The sequence below is a fragment of the Uloborus diversus genome, chromosome 9 (assembly GCF_026930045.1).
Source record: "Uloborus diversus isolate 005 chromosome 9, Udiv.v.3.1, whole genome shotgun sequence".
NCBI lineage: Eukaryota > Metazoa > Arthropoda > Arachnida > Araneae > Uloboridae > Uloborus > Uloborus diversus.
In genome coordinates, this window is record NC_072739.1 from 134,546,841 (window position 1) to 134,570,863 (window position 24,023).

Here is a 24,023-nt window from a genome sequence, read left to right on the forward strand (position 1 = left end):
ATATACTTTCAATTTTAAAATAGGAATTTTCTTCAGTAGGTTACGAGAAAGTTAGCAAACAGATTCTTCAAAATGGCTTAACAATTTTAAAGAGGTTTCGAAACATCTCTGAAAAAGAATAAATTCAGTATAATCACCTTAAGTCCATTGAATGAAACACCGTATCAGTATTTATTTCAATTAATGCTTTCAGCTTGTGATCCCTTCAACATGTTCAACAACCCTTTATGCATTTGTTTTGAATAAAAACCAGAAACCAATAGGAATTTCCTTCTTCTCACAGAATTTTTTGTTCTATTTTTTAAAAAATATAGAGAAATGCAAGATGAAAAATTTTTAAAAATAGAAATCCAGACATTGCTGTCGATCAGATTTTATTTAAATCAGTGCTGGTGATACTGACATCATAAGTGTATCGAATACATAAGTAACTTCAACTATAATTTTCAAAGCCTATGTAAAGTATCATCACAAGGTATAAATACAAAAAATTCTTAGAGAGAATTATGTAATGACACTGAAGTCCACTGAGTCATCCACGTTACTTCAGACACAGGTAGATAGCATTCTTCTGCATCTTCCGCCTAAAGGCCACCTGCGGCTCCTGCAGCACCACCAGCGGCCCCAGTAGCACCACTTGCAGCTCCAGCTCCCCTTCCAGCAGCACCACGAGCGGCTCCAGCACCACTACCTGCAGCTCCAGCTCCCCTTCCAGCAGCACCACCTGCAGCTCCAGCTCCCCTTCCAGCAGCACCACCTGCAGCTCCAGTTCCCTTTCCAGCAGCACCACCTGCAGCTCCAGCTCCCTTTCCAGCAGCACCACTTGCAGCTCCAGCTCCCTTTCCAGCAGCACCACCTGCAGCTCCAGCTCCTTTACCAGCAGCACCGCTTGCTGCTTTGCGTCCTGCTCCAGCCGCACCACCTGCAGCTCCAACTCCTCTTCCAGAAGCCCCGCTTGCTGCACCAGCTCCACTAGATGCTGCTCCACTTCCAGCGCCTGCAGCGGAACCAGCTGCAGCTGATGCTCCTCCACCAGCTCCTGCAGCTCTTGAACCGGCACCAGCTGCTGACGAAGCGTAATTGCTACCAGCTCCTTGACCAGCACCTCTCATACCATTTAAAGCTCCAGCACCTGGTCCTCCGCCAAGTCCAGAACTTGCACCACGTCCAGCTCCAAAACCACCAGCACCACCTCCAGGGCCGGAAGGTAGATTTCGTCCGTATCCCGTAGGACCTGCACCAGCTCCAGGACCTAAACCACGTCCATATGCAAAACCACCAGGGCCATCTGGAGGTCCAGAAGGCAAGTTAGGTGAGTACCCTAAAGCATTAATGCAAAAGAAGTTGAATTACTTCTACATTTGGTTACATTTTTTAGCTATGCAATTCAGTTTACAATATTTTTTCATTTGACACTGTAGACGAATAAAACTCTGTACACTCGAGGCCTGTTGCGTACATTCAAAAACATACAGGATAATCCTAACTTGTTTTTGCAATTCAGAAAAGTGATAGTGCCCAGTCAGATGACCAAAAATTCCATAGGAACGGTTTCTATTCTGAGAGGCAGAAAACATAAAAGTAGAAACGCATCCCGCAAGATGAGTCAATACAAGTGAGTCAATACAAGTAAGCCGGTGGGTATCCGGCGTCATTTTGTACCTGCTTTCATAGCATATCTCCCATCCAGAGTTTACATGCAAGTTTTCACTGAGAAGATGCAGTAGCTCTCTGTTATTTGGTTCCGGAGGAAGACAATCAGAGCAAATGTTATCCTTTAAAAACCGCACAACATCGCCCGTACGACCTGTGCAACGACACGTGGGATAGCGGTTTCGAGCCCTTCTTATGATCTTTTTACAAAACAATCAATCTGATTGTGAAACTTTTGGTCTCGTTCATTTACTTTCCCTACGCCAGGGCTTCCCAAACCGTGGCCAACGGACCCCTTGGGGTTCGCCGAGCTTTAGTAGGGGGTCCACTGCAAACTTCGGGAAAAAAGGTTTTTAAATTGATAAATGATATTTAAATAATGCTTTTGCGTTTGGAAAACAGAATTTTCAGCTTGGAAGTATGAAATTGTCTTTTCAGCACTACGCACAGACATCTCGAGCAGGGGTGAATGCGTTAATATTTCAGTGCTACGCCAATCTGAAATACTTGAATCCTTCGTCGTAACAAGTTTTAAGTGATATGAGACCAGAAAATCAGAACGGAACTGCATTCTGGCGCCAAATCACCCCTGACAATCTCGAGTTACAATGTTATAAGATTATGTATCCACCACACTGCAAATTATTCTCAGTACACATTGAAACGTTTGGTAACACTTAAATTCAGAAAAAGTGTTCCGATTGCCTCAATGTACACTAAAGAGTATTCAAACTGCTCCGTGAAAAAGAAAGTGCACTGAAATGTGATCCAAATTTGTCCCGCTTAGGATATTTGTTAAATTTAAGCTTGAAAACACATTTGAGAGCAGATTAGGAACGCATTTGGGTTCACCTGCAAAATGATTGCTTTATTTCGTGCAAATATAATTTTAACAGCTATTGTAAATAGCAATCAATAGAATCTCTCAGTATACTACTAGAAGGACCGTGGCGGCCTGATCGATAAGGATTCGGAGTGTGACCGGTGGGTCCCGGGTTCGATCCTAGCGGGTCGAAGATCTACCGTCTTCATTAATGGTGACTGAGGGAACGTTAAATATGCTCGTGGTCACAACGTCTTCCAAATGAAACGATACTCTGGCGATGCTGGACCAGGGATTGCTTGGCTTCTGGTCTGGATTAAAAAATCAGAGCTGCTTTCAGAATCCCAAAACCAAAAATAGTAAAAGGTAGGAGGGACCCTGGAGTGAAAATTAAAAAGTATACTATTAGAAATTTTGTTGAAAAGAGTCGCTGTGGGTTGGTTTTAAAAATGCCGGTAAAAAGGGATGGCCCTCCCTAATCGAAGACCTTGCTTCGCTCGGCGACAGTTGACAGCTGCCTCACGAGATTGCTGTAAAAATCACAACTTAAACTGCTGGTATAATCAAAGGAGTGTTTCGTAAGTGCTGTAAAAAGTATCCCAAAAAGTGAATTGTTCTTAAAAAAAAGGAAGTGTGTGTGTCAGTGTGCAAAAAATGTTCTCAAATGCGTTCCCAAAAGTGTTAAAAATGTGTGCTGAAACAAATTAGTGTTCTGAAAAGTGTTCTCAATATAGTGTTTTGAAAGCTGTTCCAAAAGTATGCTTCCAAGTTTCTAAAAAGGGGGAGTTCAAAAAGTTTGCATAAAATGTGTTCAAAAAGTGTTCGAAAATTTGTGGTGTAAAACTAAATACTGAAGCTGTCAAAATTCAGTGAACCTGTTACTCTACTAAAACAGTAAGAAACAGAATATAGTAAAATTGTGGAAGCTAAAATAACCTCACTTTTCCCATTAATTCGAGGTTCAATTTTGAATTTTAATTACTTTGTTACCAATTGAATGGGGTCGTTTCCAAAATTTTAAAAGTATTTTTTTCTGAAAGAGCATGTTTAAAAACATAGAATCTGATTATTTTTAAAATAATTTCTTTAAGTTTAATATTTAAAAAAAAATACTTGAATCGGTGCTGTTTCATCGTTTAACGCTTCTGTGACATCACAAATGATGGAATGCCATTCAGTGTTGCCATTCACGGTACAAAATATTTAATTCGCATCTTTACTCACGTGTATTGGCAATGATATGGTTGATAGCAAGCGTAGAGCGCCATTGTAATTCGCTTCTTGTTTATTATCACGTGGAAATGCGGTAGAAAGATGCGCCATAGTGCATCATTTGTGACGTCATGAAGACCACGCCTTGTTTGAAGAATCGGACACCTTTAAAAAATTAATTAAAAAATAACTGTTGGGAAAATAAAAGTATGTTCTGAGTCCATATTATTTTTTTTTTTGCTTATTCTGTCAATTTCAGGGACAAAAAGTACTACTTTTGACTGAAGGAAACAACCCCATTCTGTCTGATCAATTTCATTTTTGTACTCTAGAACTTGTAAATAAAGTTGAGTATTGTAAACTACCGACCAACGGTTTTTTTTAAATAATGATGATGAGCTCCAATTAGTAATAGTTAATTTAATTAAGTCCAATTAACTACAAACTACAAGTATACTACACTCTAATGATAGGGGTCCACACTAAATATTGATCTATTAAAGGGGTCCGCTGGCTATAAAGTTCGAGAAGCCCTGCCCTACACTATTCTAAGTTTAGACTCGAATTCTAATACTTCACTTTTCTACTTCTCAGAGTTTGGATGGATACTATCACACCTCATAATTTGTAAAAACATATTACAATCACCCAGTATCTCTTATATAATTAAATTTGAGCGTATCTATGTATGTCCAAGCTTCTTCTCCCGAACGACAGTGAACTGCCCGTCGAACCAGGTATCGATGGATTCGTAATCTTCCCGTCTTCATGTTTGGCTATTTAACATAATCCTTCGATAATAATTAGCGGAGATATCAATTAAAAACTATTAATTATGACTCTTAGATTTCAAAATCAAATCCCTATTTTTCGAATACTTTCTTAAATTCAAATTATTATTCAGTGCTTCATCTCAACTTTCCGCAACAATGCTTTTATTGAAATGTATAGCGTGAAGAAAATCATTGAGATAAAAGATCTGTTGCCAATTTTTTTTTCGAATATGAACTGATAAAATTCTTGTTTTTTATTTATTTTATTTTGAGTCTTTTCCTGTAATCAGGGGATTTAAAATGTTTACTTTTTTGGGTTTTCCCGCAATCTGCCGCAAAATTTCACTGATTTTTTTTTTTTTTGGTTCAAGTCTGAGTGTTCAACTTTCGTCACTTGACATAACTTTAATTTTCGAGGTGGACTGTGCAAAGCAGGGCGACGCAGCTAGTATTATAATTATTTTTTGACTTAGATTTTTTACGATAGAAGTTTAAAAACGGTCGATCTAAGAATTTTGGTATAATGGCTTTGACTCTCTATCAAGTGAAAAGCGCAGGATTGAAATTCAAAAAAATTTTTGCTTCCTAAGGCAGCTATTGTCTGACCACGGATTGTATGGAAAGACAAACATCCGTTTTACAGCCGGAAATGGACAAATCTATTTTTTTTAGCTTTGAAAATTCCATTCAATCCGTTGTTGATAGTAACTGCTGATAAAAGTTTTATCAAAAGCTACAAACTACTTGAACTTACTCGAGTCGAACATAGTAATTTTTTGATTCCTAATTGACTAAGGAATAACATTTAGTAACAACTATTAGACTAAAGTGGCAGAGCTAAAAGCAGCATAAATTAGCAACGAGTTACACCTGGTAAAAATTTTTAGATTTGTTTCAGAATTTAAAGTCACCTGAACCTGAACCAAGGACCGTTATGCAAAATACCGGTAGGACCTTTAGCTATTTTTTCAGCGCATCCTTAAAGTTAGCGGTTTTGAGTACTACTAAGACGAAAGTTCGATTTAGATTTTTTTTGTGCAAAAGTTTTTTGAAGGCCACGTAAAGTTAAATTTGGAGACATTTTAAAATTTTATTTTATGCGTATAATTTTAAATTCTGATACCAAGATCGTAGTTATAAGTACGCTAAACATCTTTTCATTTTGATCTGATAATGATAAAGCGTTTGCGTGACTTTGCTCCTTTCAAACACCACATGCGTTAGACAGTAACCACCAGGACAGTAGACCAACTCTTTGTTAAGATATGATGTAAAACATTATTTTTACGTCACTTAGTGTTTGAAAACAACTATATGTAATTTTGTTACGAAATATGGTTTTTATGATAATAAACAGTAATTTGCCAAATGAGGGATTTGTTTTGCTACCATCATATCATCCGGATTTCCAACTCTTCGGATTGTCTTTGGTTCTAGTTCCTCCGGTTGAACAAGATTTTATTGTAGTTTAGAAGTTATTCTTCAGTTTTATGCCTTAATATCACCATTAAAATATAAGAAGGGCAGCTAAAAATAGAGAAATTGTGAACCAAAATTATACTGGACTAGAGGACCCGACAGACGTTGTTCTGTTTAAACTCTGTAAATTGAAAAGTTGAAAAATTTCAATAAACTATCAAGTGTTTGAACTACTTTGTTGACAAAAAAAGAGTGAAAAGAAAAGGTTTTAAGCTGCTTGGTGTCAGAATGCGTATATTTATTACAACTTGATTTATATAATGCCCACTGAGCAGCTGTTTTATTAACTATTTCTCTCGTGTACTTGAAAGATCTTTATAAAATTTATGATTTGTTCCTTCAGCCATACTCAAAGGATAAAAATCGTCCTCAGATATTAAGTGTAGTAAACTAATCATCTAAAAAAACGGTTAATCCCGCTGCAACGTCCTCCATATGAAAAAGAAGAAAACAATCGAAAGGATATCATTTGAAAAAAATGATAAAGGTAAAAACAGTTCCCTGAATAAACGAAAACCACTCAACCCCCCCCCCTCCCGATATAAAACAAATATTCTTCAACTTACATGACTAAACTCTTTAAAAACAAAAAAAAAATTCTTTTCAATTTAAAATATTTCGCGAAAAGAACAAAAAGTACAATAAATTACATTAACAGTAGCTTTAAAATGCAAACAAATAATCCCGCAACTCAATTGTTTATGGCCAAAGTCACCAAGCCACCACGTAACTGTAATCCAGCCGATCAGTGAGTGAAGCGAACTCCGACCGATTAGCGGTCCGATTTTTTGAACGAAAACTTTTAAATCCCGCTCTCTCGCTGAGCATTCTCACTTGCTATCTTTGGAGATATTTTGATAATTGGGAATCTGGTGATCTTTCTTCATTGGCGTCAATTTTTGGCTCCAGCGCCTACGCGAGAGGTATTTTTCGTTGCAAAACTAAACAAAAAGAACGAAAACATCTATTTACATAGGGTTACTATAAATCAGCAGGGTTAACAAAATAAAAATATTAACGCCAAGAATGAGACGACCGCGCCAGATTCCCAATTATCGAAATATCCCCCTATCTTTCTCTGCGTACTTGAGTGATCTTCATATATTGCCAAATTTGTTTTTTCCGTCAAAGATAAAAATCTTCCACTGCATTGATCTTTCGTGTACAGAACTACCCTGTTGTAATTTATCAGGATGAAAATAAAAATTTCTTTCGTGTTTAAATTCCACCGTCTTTACCTTTAATAATGTACTGATTAGTTGGATAATTCTTAAAGTATTCTTGCCATTGGTGCCAAAATTCGGATGGGTTTGTGAGCCAAGAAACAAATGTTGCTAGGTACGGTACTTTTGGTTAGTGAAAGAAACTCTATTTCTTCCGGTATTTAACTTTAAAATAGTATATTACGGGAACTAAAATCGTTGCTTTCAAGAAATGAAGGCTTCACTCTCTCTCTCTCTAAGTTTTATCTATTCTTCATTGACATATCACAGTAGGAAATTTCATTACAAAAAGCAGAGCTGACTTTCTTATTGTCCTTTGGCAACAGGTTAAATATTTATTTCAATTCTGGCTCAACAATAGGTTAAATAAAATATTAAACATTTGGGAGATATAACTATCCAATGTTTAAATTAATTAATTAATTAACAAAAACGTTTCCGATTCGATCCATCGCGCTTCGAAACCATGCTTGCCACAACTTAATTAATTACGCTCAAAAAATTTGAACAAAATCGGTCCAGCCGTTTAAAAGCCTTATGGTGACAAACGTCCGCACAAAAGATTTTTGTATATTAAGATGACAACACCAGCACTGAATTCATTATTTCAGGGTTCACTGGCAACGAAACTGTAATATACTATCTATAAAATGAATAGATTCTGACAATCTTTTGAGGTTAAGTGTTCTCCAGAATCTCTCAGGTTACTTGGCTTGCGTTCGACGAACCTCACCGGTCGACCGGTAGTAACCGATTGCTAACCGCAGCGTTCTTGAGAGCTACTGGTTAACTGGTTGCTTCCGATGTCGTTCTATGAGCCTCACCGGTTGATCTACCGGTCAACCGTAACTTGAGCTGGTTGATTGGTTGAGGGAACTACGTGACATTTTTGACCAATTATAAGTAATTTTCACCTGCGTGTTATTGTTGGAATTTTAATTTTATTCTGTCGTAATGTATTAACTGTTTTATTTGTTTAACTGTATGCAAATTTCCGTAGCTTAAGAAGGTATTTAAGCAGTCGACTGTATCCACGAGGGAGTGATTCTATGTGTTGATTTTGTTTGTTTAACATGTTATGTAAATACTTTTATTTTACGTTAATTCTTGAGCATTAGAATAAATATATTTTAACTTAATATGCTAGTTATCTCTCAGTCTCTAACTACACCAGGCAATGGCACTGCGTGCACAAACTCTGCTACTTATCGGAATAGTTATTCGTCTGCGCCATGTCTGCGCAAGTAACCGGTGATCAGCCGAAAGCGTTCGATGAAGCATTGGTTCGTGAACAACCGATTAGTAACCGCTGACGTCATTGCTGTCACGTTGATTAACCAACCGGTCGCTACTGGTCGTGCTCGTCGAACGTAAGCATAGTGTCCGTTTTAAAATGAGGTACAAGAAGGAGATAACACACTTGATTGTGTATGGCTCGGTGTCACTTTTCACTCGGGGTTACTATTGCAGCAACTTCATAAATGCCCTGGGAATTTTCGTATGCTAGTGAATACTTACTTCCAGCTGGTCCATAGTTGAAGGATTTGATTCTGTTATCTGGAATGGAGTAACCATTTGAGTAACTTTGGGGATAAGCCGCGCTCTGAGCACTTGCGTTATCTTGGGAAGAACTGCTGTCTGCTCTTGTATTCGCATCGGCACCGCTGGAGCTGGAAGAACTGCCTTTGCCTGATCCTTTCTTTGATTTAGACTTTTTCTGCTTTCTTTTAAGATTTCCAGCACCGCATGTTCCAATTTTAGGGCTTGGGGTGTCATCAGGTTGTGCAGCAGCAGCTGAAAAAAATATAGCTGCTGTTGAGTATTTTCCCATTTTTTTTTTTTTTTTTTTTTTATGTTTTAATCAATATGCATTGATGCCTGTTCATTATGATTTTCACGCAAGAATATAAAAATCAAATCAGAAAAAAATGGGTGCGCGTACTACACTGGATACCTACCCATTGCGGAACAGAAGGAATCGGAAGCGCGGATCTCTTGGCTTATAAAGAAACTGCCGTTTTGGAAGAAACCAGTGATCAAGCAACCTTCATTGCAACACTTCTAATTAAATTCGCAGTACATAAAAAGAGATTTATATCTTCAACCTATAAAATAAAGCTACAGAAAGGGATTGGTAGTGTTTCAGAAGTTTAAAGTCTATTATTCCAGAGTTTTCTCGTTCTGTTGCTGTGAAGAATTTTCGTCTTATCACTGGACATAATTGTTTGAATGCTCACTTTTTGAAGTTTGGTCTTAAAGGCTCTCCTATTTGTAACTCATGTGACTGTTTACAGGGCCTGATTGCTGAATAGGACAACTAAGCCCCCGCATCTTAGCCCCCTTCCCTCCCCCAAATTACTAAAATTAATTAAGCCAATGGCTAAAATTGTAAATGTTGACAAGGGGGCCTCAAAAGAGCATTGAGCCTTGGGCCCCCGATATCTTAATTGGGCCCCGACTGTCTACAGAAACTATGAACAGTAAGCATATTGACGAATGCTCTTCTCTAACCACTCTTAATTCTGTTACTGGGAAATATTTCGAAGCAAGACAAAGGCTAATGGCTTAGTGACCAGAGCCCTGGCATCTGAATAAATAAATAAATAAATTTTTAAAACTTACGTGGTCCTGATCGGGCTAACGATTGACTGTACGCCTGAGAACTTGCTGTGGCCACAGACCCACCGTTGTATGCTGGCTGAGCAGGAGGACCTTGTGGTACTTCTGCTGGTGGTCCTTGTTGGACTACTGATGGTCCTGGAGCCCCTTGCTGGAATGCTGGCGGTCCTTGTTGAAATGCTGGTGGTCCTTGTTGATATGCTGGCGGTCCTTGTTGAAATGTTGGCGGTCCTTGTTGATATGCTGGCGGTCCTTGTTGAAATGTTGGCGGTCCTTGTTGATATGCTGGCGGTCCTTGTTGAAATGCTGACGGTCCTTGTTGAAATGTTGGCGGTCCTTGCTGAAATGCTGCTGCAGCTGGTGGTCCTTGCTGTATTCCTGGTGGACCTTGATTGAAACCATTATTTTGTGCTGGTAGGTAATTTCCATTTGTTCTGAAACCTTGTTGATAGTAACCGTTATCTTGTCCTACACTTTGGTAGCCTCCTAAAAGACGAGCAATTATTACACTTTCATGTTTTTTAGGTTTCCTATAAAAAGTTTCATGTACTGATGAAAAATTGTTTCTAACGAAATATCAGATATTATTAATAGCAAGGCTTCACTGGATACGCGCATCGAGTGAAGCCTTGTTAATACTAAGTGATCAGATTTACGTGTAAACAATAACACTACATAAAATGTGTGCGGCTTTTGACAGTTATTGATGATTTATTTTGCATTAAGTCCCTAAATTGATGATGAATATAGCCTTCAGTTCTACTTTTGCTGTTTTCACTGACTTAAATTACATTTCTAGATATAAATGCTACAGCTTTTTAAACCCTTTTACGGGTCATAACCATAATATTAAGATTAGAAAAATGTCGTATTTGAATATTTCAAAGTAGTTAAATGAGAAAAATAGTAAACTTTACTTTCGTTCAATTTGATCGGTTGGAAGATATATATTATTCAAGTAGAGAAAAGAAATTTTGGAGAACAAAACGTTTATGATTAAAGTTAAAAACCAACGTAAATAAAAAAAACTCAAAGTTTGAGCTTTATTTACTTTGGTTTTTGAGTTTAATTATATTGTAGCACAAAGTTTATATGATAGTTTTTCATTTAACAAAACGTTTAGACAGATAACAACTTTTGGATCATTTAGACTTTTACGACTAGGATTATTTAAGACTAGCAAAAATACCTGGCGTTGCCTGGGTCAGTAATAATTATGAGAAAAAATCGTTACTTGCTTTTGTTTTCTGTTTTAAGTGAAAGAATTTAAAACACATCTTTTTGACGTGATTAAAAATCGAGTGCCTTCCTTACCCATAAAGCTAAAATAGCAATAAGTATAAAGAACAAAATAGTATTGATTTAGAAACGAAAGCACTATATTTAAGCTTATACAAATTTCCAAAACATGAAATTAATCATCTCATGTTTAAAAAGATTAATCTGTTGATACTTTATTTTTTAACATGGAGTCTAAAACCTTCTCTGTATGGCTAATGAAGAACGAAGTGATTAAAAAAAAGTAGCTGCGCTCGTAATCCCCTTATACTTGCTTTGGTTATTTTGGGAAATTTCAATCATTGTGGGCTCTTGGTGCGATTTTACCGAATTTGCGAGAGTCGTTTTGGGATACCTTCGATGATGCTCCCCCCCCCCCTTCTTTCCTTACTTTGTAAAACGATATATTAATTTTCGTTACAGAGATATCGTCGCCAGATGCTGAGATACTTTTGATCACCATAAAATGGCGCTAAACAGTTTCATCCGAAATGTTTCCAAAATAAGTAGTAAAATCCGGTGACTGTTTGAAATTGTGCAAAAAGGAAAATTAATGGAAGTTTTTGTGCTGTTTACGGATTTGCCTAATTTAGTTGCTGGATTATTTAACACGGTAAAAAAAGTCTTTTGAAAATTCATTGATTGGTGATATTTTGTTTACATGGTGAAAGCTGAGAAACATGTCGTAGTCTTCGGCTTCAAAAACAGCGACGTTGAAAAAACTGCCATCAGCTACAGAAATCTTTCTGCAAAAATTTTGGCGATCTGCTAGTTGATTGGATAATGAGTAAGTGTTCAATCAACATAAGTAATAATAAAAACCATTAATTACATTAAAGCTCCGTTTAAGTGGAAAATGATCAGCCAAGTCATGTATTATTTGCCAATCTTGTGCAAAAATCTTACTTCAAGATTTGACTTGAGAAAAGCCTTGAACAGTCACGAAAAGCAAAGATAGTCAACAATACAACAATTGTCGCTATCGACAGGGAGTTGAGATGATGCACTAAATACTGTATTGAGTTGAGGAAAGCCTTCGAACATGGAACTAAAAAGCTCATAACTCGTTTTTTATTCTACTTGGAAATTTCGAACAGGTGCCATCTTCAGCAGAAAAATCAGAGCTTTCGATGGACATATAATGTAAATATGTGCAAATATTTTTTCATCCCAATATTAGAGAATTTATACAAAAATTGTGTTTTATTGTCCCCCTAAGGGGGTTTTGCCCCCCATAACGCTATGAAAACTACCCTATGTGTTATTCTGATGCATAAGCTATATTATTGTAAAGTTTTATCAAAATCCGTTCAGTAGTTTTTGCGTGAAAGAGTAACAAACATCCATACATCCATACATTCATACAGACAAACTTTCGCATTTATAATAGTAGTAAGAAGTACTCTTACAGGTGCCTTTTATTCCAGATTTAATTAATGGTGGAGGTTTTCTCGTCGGAAAATTATATATTCAGTATACTCTTTTTCATTCTTATTAATTTTTGAGAAAAATTCTGAACCCTGCTTAGTTTGATAGATTAGCAGGATCAATGTGGAATTGTGATTTTTTTTATTACTAACCAAATGAAAAGTCAAATAAAAAGATAATGAAAAGATTAACACACCTCTTTTTTTAGACAATGATGCAAAAAATTATACCCGCAAAGATGTTAGAATGGAAAATAAGAATTACTCGTGATCGAAAATTGACGCTTAAGGACTATAGTTTTAAAATGCGTAATTAACTTTCTGATAATGAAGATTCCTCTCCTGACGCTTCATAATGTAGACGTTGCATGGCATGTTTTTAATTTTGAACTTATCTGGAAACGTAGCTAGAAAGCTTCGGGTAAGTAAATGCATATTTATGATCACAATGAATTCATATTTTGTATCGAAACACCTCTGCCGGTGTGCTGTCGATGGTACCATAAATCCCCTCCCCCCTCCATTAAGAATGCACCAGATCCTATGGAATGTTCCTCTAACTTCCCATAACTTAGTTAATAGAAACATTACCTTGTACAAAATCTTGTTGGGCAAGATTATTTCCGTTGGATCCAAAATCTTGTTGATTAAAATTTCCTTGATCAAAGCCTCCTAGATTTCCTTGATTAAATTGGTTTCCTTGGTCGAATCCACCTAGATTTCCTTGATTAAATTGATTTCCTTGGTCAAATCCACCTAGATTTCCTTGGGAAAATTGATTTCCTTGAGTAAATTGATTTCCTTGGTCAAATCCACCTAGATTTCCTTGATTAAACTGATTTCCTTGAGTAAATTGACTTCCTTGACTATATCCACCTAGATTTCCTTGATTTCCACCAGGTAGTTGGCTAGGTCCTTGGAAGCCACCTAAAAAACGATCAATTATTATACTTTCGAGCGTTGAGGTTTAAAAAAAATATCATGATGAAAAATATTCTAACTTCATATTAGATATTATATCCCAATTGATTAGATTCAGCCATAAACAGTAAATTGTGCGTTTTTTGAGATTTGTCTATGATTGCTGTTGCATAAAATCATGAACTGATGAACAAGACTACCTTTCAATCCAAATTCCACTGTTTTCAGGCATTTACAAAACCTTTATGCAAACCAAAAGGCTTTTCCCACCTTTGACATCTTAGAAATTACAAAAAAGAAGAAGAAACAGATCAAGAACAAAATATTCTGTTTCTGACAATATAAAAAACAAACCTCGGGACTATGTTTCAGAACTTTGTGCAGCTTAGACAGAAATACGTGCCAATTAATACATTTGCTAATAACTTAATACATTTGCTAATAACTCAATCGCCCTGCATTTTGCCTGCCAAATTTCACTACTTTTTTTTTGGTAATTTTTCGAAAATTGGTCGGCATTATTTGGCTTTTGTTCTCCATCATTAACGCTTTTTTTTTCCTGCTTGCCAATCATTTATTAAGATCGGGATTTTAGCGATTTCCCCCAAAACTAGTGATTTTACAAGATTTCACCAATTTTTCGTCTTTTTTTTATGATTGAAGTGTTTAAACTTTATGATAATAACGATCGCTTTATTTAAAATTTAATCATTAGGACTTTATTATTTAGATTTCTGTGTCTCAATTATTTAGACTTGAATGACTGTATCGCCTAGCTTTCAATGACTATCGTCTAAACTTCAATGGCTGTATTATCTAGACTTCAATGACTGGATTATTTAAAATTTATTTATGGACTGCATTATTTATGTTTTAACGACTACTTTATACAGAATTTAATCACTAGTTCATTTAAACATTAAAGACTTCATTGCTTAGATTTAAATGACTGTTATTTAAACTTTAATAACAGACTTAGTGACTTGATTATTTACATTTTAATGACTGTATTATTCAGATTTGAATGACTCGAGTTTCGTTAAAAACATAAGTATACACAGGGTTTTTATTCTCGGCAATATTAATAAATTATTGTTTTTGCCTCGTAAGTAAACGACAGTCATTCCCTTTCCTTTTGATTTTTTTTAAATGATTTTTTTTAGAAAAGCATCTGATTTCTTCAACTACTTGTTAGGTTTTGATTCATAAATCTTTTTACTTCCTTTCACAACGAGCTGATGTGTACATCACATGACTTCGTTTTACGCTAATTTAATGATAATAGTGCCTTGGACTTGGAGTAAGCAAAGAAACACTTTACATATTTTTACCCAAAGTTTGTTGCGAACCGAATAATAATAATAATAATAATAATAATAATAATAATAATAATAACAATAACAATAACAATAACAATAACAATAACAATAACAATAATAACAATAACAATAACAATAATAATAATAATAATAATAATAATAATAATAATAATAACATGGACCCAGAAAATACTTTCATTTTCGCAACAGTTATTTTCAAACAAGGCGTGATCTTTATGACGTCAAAAATGATGTACTTTGGCGCATTCCACTGGTACGCTGAATGTTTACTCTTGCTGTCTACCACATTTCCAGGTTATGATAATTCAGAGGCGAATTAAATATGGCGCTCTACGCTTGCTATCAACCACGTCGTTGCCACTTCATATGAGTAAAGAAGTGAATTAAATACTGCGCTTTTTGTTAATGGCAACAGTGAATGGCAGTTCATCATTTGTGATGTCAACGGTGGAAAGCGTAAAAATAAAATTGTGTCTACGCACTGATTTAAATAATTTTTTTTAGATAGTAAACTTCATCAAATTATTTTAAAAATGGTCAAAAATCCCATGTTTTTAAGTATGCTCTTTTAGAAAAAAATACTTTTAAAATTTCGGAAACGATCCCATTTTGATCAAAACTAATTTTGGTAATTAACATGCACTTCAAAGTGTCCACTTTTAAGCTTTGTCTTATCACTAGTCTAAAAACTGTTCAAAATTTAAATACTTTCTCCGGGACAGCATTCAAATTACAGTTAGCAGCACTACTATTTTTCGGGACAATTTGGGACAAATATTACAAGTTCGAGAGGAAAATTAAGTTGTAAAAACCCATGACAAAAACTGAATATTCGAGACAGCTCCGGAAAATTCGGGACGCATGCTAATGTCAGATGAAAACTCAGCTAAAAAATCACACAAAGATGAGTACATTTTTCGTACTAATCTTCGCACTTGTGGCGTGATGTAATATTCTTGAACTAGTTTTGATTTTTTAAAAATCTTACTAACGGAAGGTTTAATGTTTTACTCAAACGCAATTTTTGATTATTTTAAATTAGCGGTATATTTCATCAGTGTTTTCATCAGTGGGTCTTAAATTTTCTCTCTTTTTTCCTCGAGATTAAATATTACTATTTTTCAAGGCAATGCTCTTCTAAAGTCAGACAAAACAACGTAAGTAGAAGCACAAATTTGTGCTTCTACTTACGTTGTTTTGTCTGACTTTACTATTCAGCACAAAGGTATTTATTTATCTTAATGCTCTTCTAGTCAATGACTAATTTTAATAGTCCTCATATATAATAGCCAATAATCGAGTAATGCTCCCGACGTCATCAACAATGAAACTCGCGTCGCGGCATGATCATTTGATAATATGCTTTGGTAATGTTTGACATGCAGGGAAAGGCTTTATTGTGACAAGGCTAAACTGGATCTGGGAACTTAACTGTTCAACTGGTAAGACTGTGTTGTTTCAGGGGAATGAAGAAACGAAAAAGTGGTCTACAATGAACGCTATTTACGAGTTTAGGGTTCATCCACTGCAGTTAGGGTTAAAATGTCAACTATCAAAATATCACCAAACAGGCAGTAACGCATCGAATGGGAGGTTTTGGGGTTTAAAACACCCCACAGAGGCATTGGTTTAACATAAATGCATATTCTAATGCAGAAATTAAACATTTGAAAGGACTGTTTTGATTTTTAAAAAAACTTCCAGAAGGTATTTTTGATTTAAAAAAAACTCCTCTAGATGGTTATTTTGATCAAAAAACTCCTTCAGAAGGTATTTGTGATCAAAAAACCCACTACAGACTTTTTGTGATCCAAAAACCACCTCCAGAAGGTTTTTCTGGTTGCGCTAGTGCTAACAGGCAATTGCTTCGTTCAAATGTAGAAGCAATTCTCACTCGTCAAATCTTGATGGGCGATTTTCTAGTTTTGTTTTATTAAAAACTTAATTTTAATTATGTTGATTCCATGTAAAAGATCTAGACTCTAAATCTAATTCTTTAATTCAAATAAGCAGCAATACTATTGTGTATCTCTGAAAAACTCATTTACTTTCACTCATTTATGTGTTCTGGTCATTTATTGTAGCACAAACAGAAACGCCCTCAAAAAAAAAAAAAAAAAAAAAAAAAAAAAAAAGAGGGGAAAAAAATCTACATTTCTTACCATTTCCGCCAAAATCACCACCTCCAAAATCTGAAAAAAAAAAAAAAAATGAATGTTAAAATTTTCATAATAATTTAGTAGTAGAAACAAAAATGGGAAATATGTGGTAGTGGTTTATTTACATGACTGGTATAAAATAGAAAATAAATGATAGATAGAAATTAGAAATTATCGTTGAAAGTTAACTAGGAAGCTCTTGAAAATTTGTTGTCCATTATCAGGGAACTTTTTCGAAGAAATATTTCAGCAGAAACTAATTTAGCACTGTTTAGTGCAAACTAATATCATGGCAAAAATTTATTTTGAAGAATTAAATGTTTGGAAGAAAAAAAATGACTGAAGAAATATTTTAGCAACAGATAATATTTTAGAAAAAAACTTTTTTAAGGCATGTGTCAATCAGAAATTAATATTTCGGAGAATACTTTCTTTTTAAAGATAATTATTTTATCAGAAATTAATGCTTTGAAGAAAACTTTTTTTTTCAAAGAAATATTTCAACAGAAATTTATGTTTTGAGAAAACCTTTTTAAAGAACATTTTTAGTAAAAACTTAACCTTAGCAAAACTATTAGCATTTGTGACACTTTTTTTGCTTCGTTTCTTTGTGCTTTCTCCGAAAAAGTCCATTAAAATATGGAAATCAAAAGAGACATCGCCAAATAAAGCTTTATTGTGTATGCTAGTGTATGAGGGATGTTGTTAAAGAGAGTAAGTATTATTGTAAAAAAAAAAGAAAAATACAGATGAAGCAATAAATTTATTGCACAAAAATCTACCACCCTTATTCTATTTTCCGACATTGCTCCCGTGATTTTCCAAGCATTTGTCATAGCGCCGTTCAAGTTTTTGTATATCTATTTCTAGAAAGTTTCCGCCTGTATACTCAGCCATGAGAGCTCTGACAGGGCTTTGGCTGAGACGTTTTTGAACTGACGCGACCTCGCTCGCCGCAACTTTCATTTGTTTTGCCATTTAAAGTTTTTCCTTGGCGGTTGATGACACAACACCAATGATGAGCTCAGAGAACGTGTTACTTCATGGTTGACTACACAGGCGGCAACTTTCTACGAATAAGGGCATAAAAACCTGAGGCAAGATGAGTTTTCCTAATCTGTCAACCTTTATGCGATTCGGAGGTAAGATATTTTGCTTACTAGATAGGTTTTTGTGCAATAAATTTCTTTGCTCTATCTATACTTGTTCTTTTTACTTCCTTTTACAAAAAAGGAAGTATTGTATTCGCGAAAAAAAATTCACTCAAAATTCGGCCTTAATTTCCATTTTTCTCCCTCCCGAATGAATGTTGAGTTTTTTTTCCACCCGATCACACTTGGATGTATGCCTAGGAACGTACAGACACCCGAAAGATCCATTCTGACGACCCCCGAGTTAATTACAACGAATTTTCTCGTGACGTCTGTATGTACGTATGTGCGTATGTGTGTATGTGTGTATGTATCTCGCATAACTCAAAAACGGGATGTCCTAGAAAGTTGAAATTTGGTACGTAGACTCCTAGTGGGGTCTAATTGTGCAACCTCTCTTTTGGTTGCATTCAGATGTTCCTAAGGGGGTCTTTTGCTCCTTTTTTGCGGGAGATCATTGTTAATTTCGATGTAAACTCAAGTTGTGTTATAATTTGTCGAACACTTGGCGATATATCGCCAGTATTTTGGTCGCCAAGCTTTGTCGCCAACTTGGCGATAAATTTGGCAATTTTTTTATAATTATTTTTTTTTTAAATATGGTTTCAATTTGGCCACTGTTGGTGATATTTAGAGAGTAAACAATTGAATCACGTTAAAATTGCCAATAATGGGGGAATGACATTAAATTGGAGTAAAAGGAAGTCATGTGATTCAGCTCGTTTTTTTTTAAATTTCAAAACGGTACTTAATTTAAAAACACCCCTCGTAATTTGATCCTATATTTAAACATAGTGTCTCAAATTGATTAATTTGAAAAAATCCTAAAAGTACATTAAACAGAGAAATGAATGTACAATATCGCTAAATTTCTACGAAATTCAGACCAATTATGACAGCAACTGTACTATGTTTGGAGTAAATCTCAACCTGACAGCATTGTGAAGGCTACGCAGATCCTAATCACAGCATTACGACGCTGCCAGGTTAGATTTACCCCAACTATAGTGTTGCCACATATACAAATACAAATACAAAAATGACGACCAGCAACAGGCTCTGGTCCCAGCTAGGCTGGTCCTAGTCAATTTACAATCCCCAGTGAAGATCAATGGCCCTCTTAAAACTATCTACTCCCGTGCTCATTACCACCTCTTCCGGTAAGCTGTTCCAAGGTTCCACTACCCTACTATAATAATAATTTTTCCTAATATCCATGTTAGCCTGAGATTTAAATAGCTTAAAAGAATGACCCCTTGTCCTCTTTTCAGTGCTAAACTTCAGCTTCGTAACATCTTTCATTTTAATAAATTTAAACAACTGAATCATGTCCCCTCGGTTTCTTCTTTGCTCAAGACTGTACATTTTTAGCCATCTAAGCCTGGAATCATAGTCTAAATGAGAAAGTCCATTTATTAGCCTTGTAGCCCGCCTTTGAGCCCTTTCCAATACATTAATGTCTTTCTTAAGATAAGGAGACCAAAACTGAACAGCATACTCCAAATGAGACCTTATCAAACTTCTATAAAGATGTAGAAAAATGTAGAAAGTTGCCAACTGGGAAATCGAAAGTTTCCAAACGGGAGAAATTCATTCTATCGTAAATGTACCCTGATGAAAGGGATATTATTAAGGCTTGGGGCTGATATATGGATGCTTCACTTGCCAAAATCGATTAACTCCATAAAACAAAAAGTCGAGAAAAGTGATGAAGGAGACTGTGTTATCCTTTGGAGTGAGTAGGCCTTCGTGTTTACATTTTCTGCCATCGCAGGATTAGAAATATACTGAACCAAAAGTTTAATATATGTAAATTCACATTCTAAACATTGATTAAGCACTATTAAAGCAGAAATGAGGATTTTTTTTTTTAAGTGGAGTTAATCGATTTGGCAACTGAGGCATCCATATATATTGTTGTTGTTGTTGTCTTGTGCCAGCTGGACTGGCAATTTGGGGTGCGTTGCTTCACTTTTCCAACTGTACCGTAATTTGATGTGAAGTCCGACTTCCACAGTACACACATGCCATAGGGACCCGTTTATGGGTTAGGCAACCATTCACAGCATAACAACACATTCACACAAAGGAAGGACAAGGACAGGAGAGAGAAAATACATCCATGCTCAAGCCGGAATTTGGCATCCATGTATAAATAATATAACTTATCAGTGGTCTTGAACCTTGTTTAAATAAAGGGCCAAATTTTATTACAGAAGGACTTGCGGGAATGCCCGATTAAGATATTGGGGACCCCCTGTAATCAGATCTAAAAGTTTCAGCCCTTGACTAAAACAATTTCAGTCATTCGGGAACCCCTAAAAAGCAGAGGCCATAGGCCACGGCCTAGTTGGTCTATTCAATAACCAGGTCTTGTTTACGAGCCACATCGATAAAAACTTATATATATATATATATATATATATATATATATATATATATATATATATATATATATATATATATATATATATATATATATATATATATATATATATATATATATATATATATATATATATATATATATACATACTTCAATTTAGAGGGAGACAATCAAAAGTTTAAAAATAAGTCTTTATTTAGCTTGAAAATTGCAGCAAAAATGGATATTCGGCACATAGCCATATAGGAAATGGCGAAACATTATTTTAAAAAATACCGAAACTTGTTATAAAACATAAAACTAAATTAAAATCATCAGAAAGTTTGATTCTTTCTTTATTTATTGAAAAATCTGGCATTCGTTCGTCTTACTAATCTGTCAACAATTAATTTTATGTGTGACGAAGCAATTCGAAGAGAATTCTCGAAATGAGTGAAGAAACACGATTCCATGATTTTGACTGGATTCCCTTCATTTTGCAGGAAAGCTCCTCACAGATGTGAGTGCTGCTAAGAAGTGGTGATTGTGAGCAGTACATGAAATTTGATTCCTGTGAATGGATGTTTTTTAACACACAATGAATAAATATCCAACAGTCCAAAACTTTTAAATTTCCCTTGTATATTGCTGTTACTGTAATAGGCAATAAGTTCTATTTGACACTTTAATAGTTATCAAAATTCCAGCAAATAAGAACAAAAGTACTGAGACTAAATTGTTAGACGGGCCTTTGAAATCTACACAGTGAGTCGCAATGCCCACGGACCACGAATTGAAGATCACTGCAGAATATATATATATATATAAATAATATAACTAGTTTATGCAGGTTCTGTCTTTCGGTGAACTTATCTTTGCTTAAAATTACTTTTGAAAACTGAAATTTTCGAAAATGTTTAGTAGGTGTCCTAGAAAGTATTTTGGACTTCGGTGGACATCGGCCACCTGGTTAATTCTTATACTATGACGTCATCAAAGATGGCGACCGCTCGCTCTCATAAATAAGTAGAAGGCGTATACGTAGATTTTCAGAATTGCTTGTTGACATGGAATAAAACACAAGTTCTGAGTTGCATTGGGCATTTGAAATGGCAGTTATTAAATCTAAGTGTAATGAGGACAAAACCGAAAACTCCCTGCATCAAGGGTTTGCTATGTCGATGTTCGACTTTAAAAGGTAGTAAACCGTTGAATTTGACAAATGTCAGTCAACGTGAAAAATTGAAAAAAAAGTTCCACATGAAAAAGAAGGACTTAAGACAACACTTGTTAAGTAAGATTTTAGTTAGGATCAATAGAAAAGCACACCAAAAAGCTCAACCAATGGAAAAATAAGTGTTGAATTCTGATTTATAATAAAAAGCATTTAAATATGGGTTCAGATGGAACTAAAGAAAAGGTTCCGTGTAACCGATTCATCCGGGGTTCTCTATATCGAGGTTCGCCTGTGAATTCAAACAGCACTTTGATATCCAATAGCGGACCTGCTAAAGTGAAATAGTTAAAGAACGCAAGTTTGAGGTAAACTGGAGACTTAAAATAGAATTCGTAAAATAAGAGCTATACTTGAGACCAGTGGAAAAGTACATCCTAATCGCTTCACTATATCCAGGGTTTGCTATAGTGATCTTCAACTGAATGATAACAGCATTTTGAACTTCATACGGGCCTCTCGGCATCAGTGAGAGTTAAGTTCTGGGTTGAAACAGGAGTTTATTTAACAAATGATTTGTTAAATAAAAGTTAAGTTGAGACCAGTGAAACACTTCCTTGTAACCGATTCCTTATTTCCAGAATTCACTATATCGAAATTCGACTGCACATGATAATGGTGCGACAATGAGCTTAATAAGTGTGCACCGACGTGATTAAGTTGAAACAAGCTGATGTGATCATCACATGACTTCCTTTTTCTCCAATTTAATGTCATTTTCTCATTATTGACAGTTTTAATGTGATTCAATAGTTTACTCGCTAAATATCATCAACAGTGGTCAAATTGAAACCAGATTTAAAAAAAAAATTTAAAAATGGCAAAATTTGTCACCAAGTTGGCGACAAAACTTGGCAACCAAAAGACTAGCGATACATCGCCAAGTGTCTGCCAAATTATAACACCACTTGAGTTTACATCGAAATTAACAATAATTTTCCCCCAAAAAGGGACAAAAGACACCCTTTGGAGCATCCGAATGCAACCAAAAAGGGAGGTGCACAACTAGATCCCACTAGGAGTCTAATTACTAAATTTCAACTTTCTAGGACATTCCGTTCTTGAGTCATGCCACATACATACACACATACACACATATGCACATACATACGTACATACAGACGTCACGAGAAAACTCGTTGTAATTAACTCGGGGATCGTCAAAATAGATATTTCGGGTGTCTGTACGTTCCTAGGCATATATCCACGTGTGGTCGGGGTGAAAAATAAACTCAACATGCATTCGGGGGTGAGCAAAATGGAAATTAAGGCCGATTTTTGAGTGAAAATTTTTTCGCGAATACAATACTTCCTTTTTTGTAAAAGGAAATAAAAAAGGTCAAGTCAACTGGGTTATGGTTCTAACGGTATACTCACCAGCTAGGACATGGCAGAACAAACCCAGAAGAACTGAGGAGAGAAATGTGATCTTCATTTTGCTGAATGATCTTGGCGTGTGGTGGATCCCAAATCTCTGGCGGTATATATACCAGGGTACCAACCACGCCTTGCCGTTTCATGGTCAGTCCATTTGAGCAAACACTTTGACTACCACTTCGAAAAAATGTGTTTTCGCACCTCCCGATCGTTCCTGCAACATAAAATGCTTGCTGCCAAATCCGAAGTTCACGTTTGGAGCGCAAATCGAAGATTGTTATGGTGGGAGCTTCGCTTATCTTCAAGTGCAATTATTGATGCAGCCCGGTAATAAAGTACACTTTTATTGCTGTTATGTCCGTATTATATGATAATGAGTTGGTTAATGTGGTTTTTAGGGGAAGAGATCGTAAAGGAAACATAAGGTCCGCAGACCGTGTTTTCAGCTTTGTAGAATTTCAAGAAAAAATGCTGCTAGAATTTTTTTTACTGCCGTCATTAAAACAAAATGCGATAAATTTTTATATTCTAACTCTGAAAATAATTTTATTTTTTTGTACGTCTTTTAAAAGTCAGTTTGCTTAATTTGTTAAATTTATGTGATTCTAAAAAAAAAAAGTAACATGCTTTAAAATGTTAAGAAAATGCCCGGGCTCCATTAATTGTAAGTAGGGTGAATAAATGATGCAATAATTTGCAGAAACAATTACTGAGTTCTTGCAAGATAATGCAAATTATTTTTATGCATTATTTAATTTAAGGAAACGAAAATTTTAACTTAAAAAAAAGAACAACGAAATATACATTAGGAAGAAAATTTGAATGTGATTGTCTATTTAGAAAACGATTTAAAAATAAATTCGTGCCTCAGAGTCAGACTAACGTACGTCACATAATCGTTTCTTTACAGGAGAGCGGGGAAACATTGTCTGATGCATACAAAGGACGGAACTTTCGCTCTTTTAACATTGAAAATAATTACAAAGTAT

The 24,023-nt window shown here is 35.4% G+C and overlaps 1 protein-coding gene across 1 annotated transcript; it reads right to left on the reverse strand.

The window, feature by feature from the left end:
• Positions 1-357: 357 nt before the first annotated feature.
• LOC129229584 (fibroin heavy chain-like) lies at positions 358-23,140 on the reverse strand. Its single transcript, XM_054863921.1, has 6 exons — positions 23,035-23,140; positions 16,911-16,940; positions 13,079-13,414; positions 9,786-10,268; positions 8,682-8,957; positions 358-1,321 (listed from the first exon to the last, which is right to left on the reverse strand). The coding sequence occupies exons 1-6, from the start codon at positions 23,090-23,092 to the stop codon at positions 585-587; spliced, it is 1,920 nt and encodes a 639-aa protein (XP_054719896.1). The 5' UTR covers positions 23,093-23,140; the 3' UTR covers positions 358-584.
• Positions 23,141-24,023: the final 883 nt, after the last annotated feature.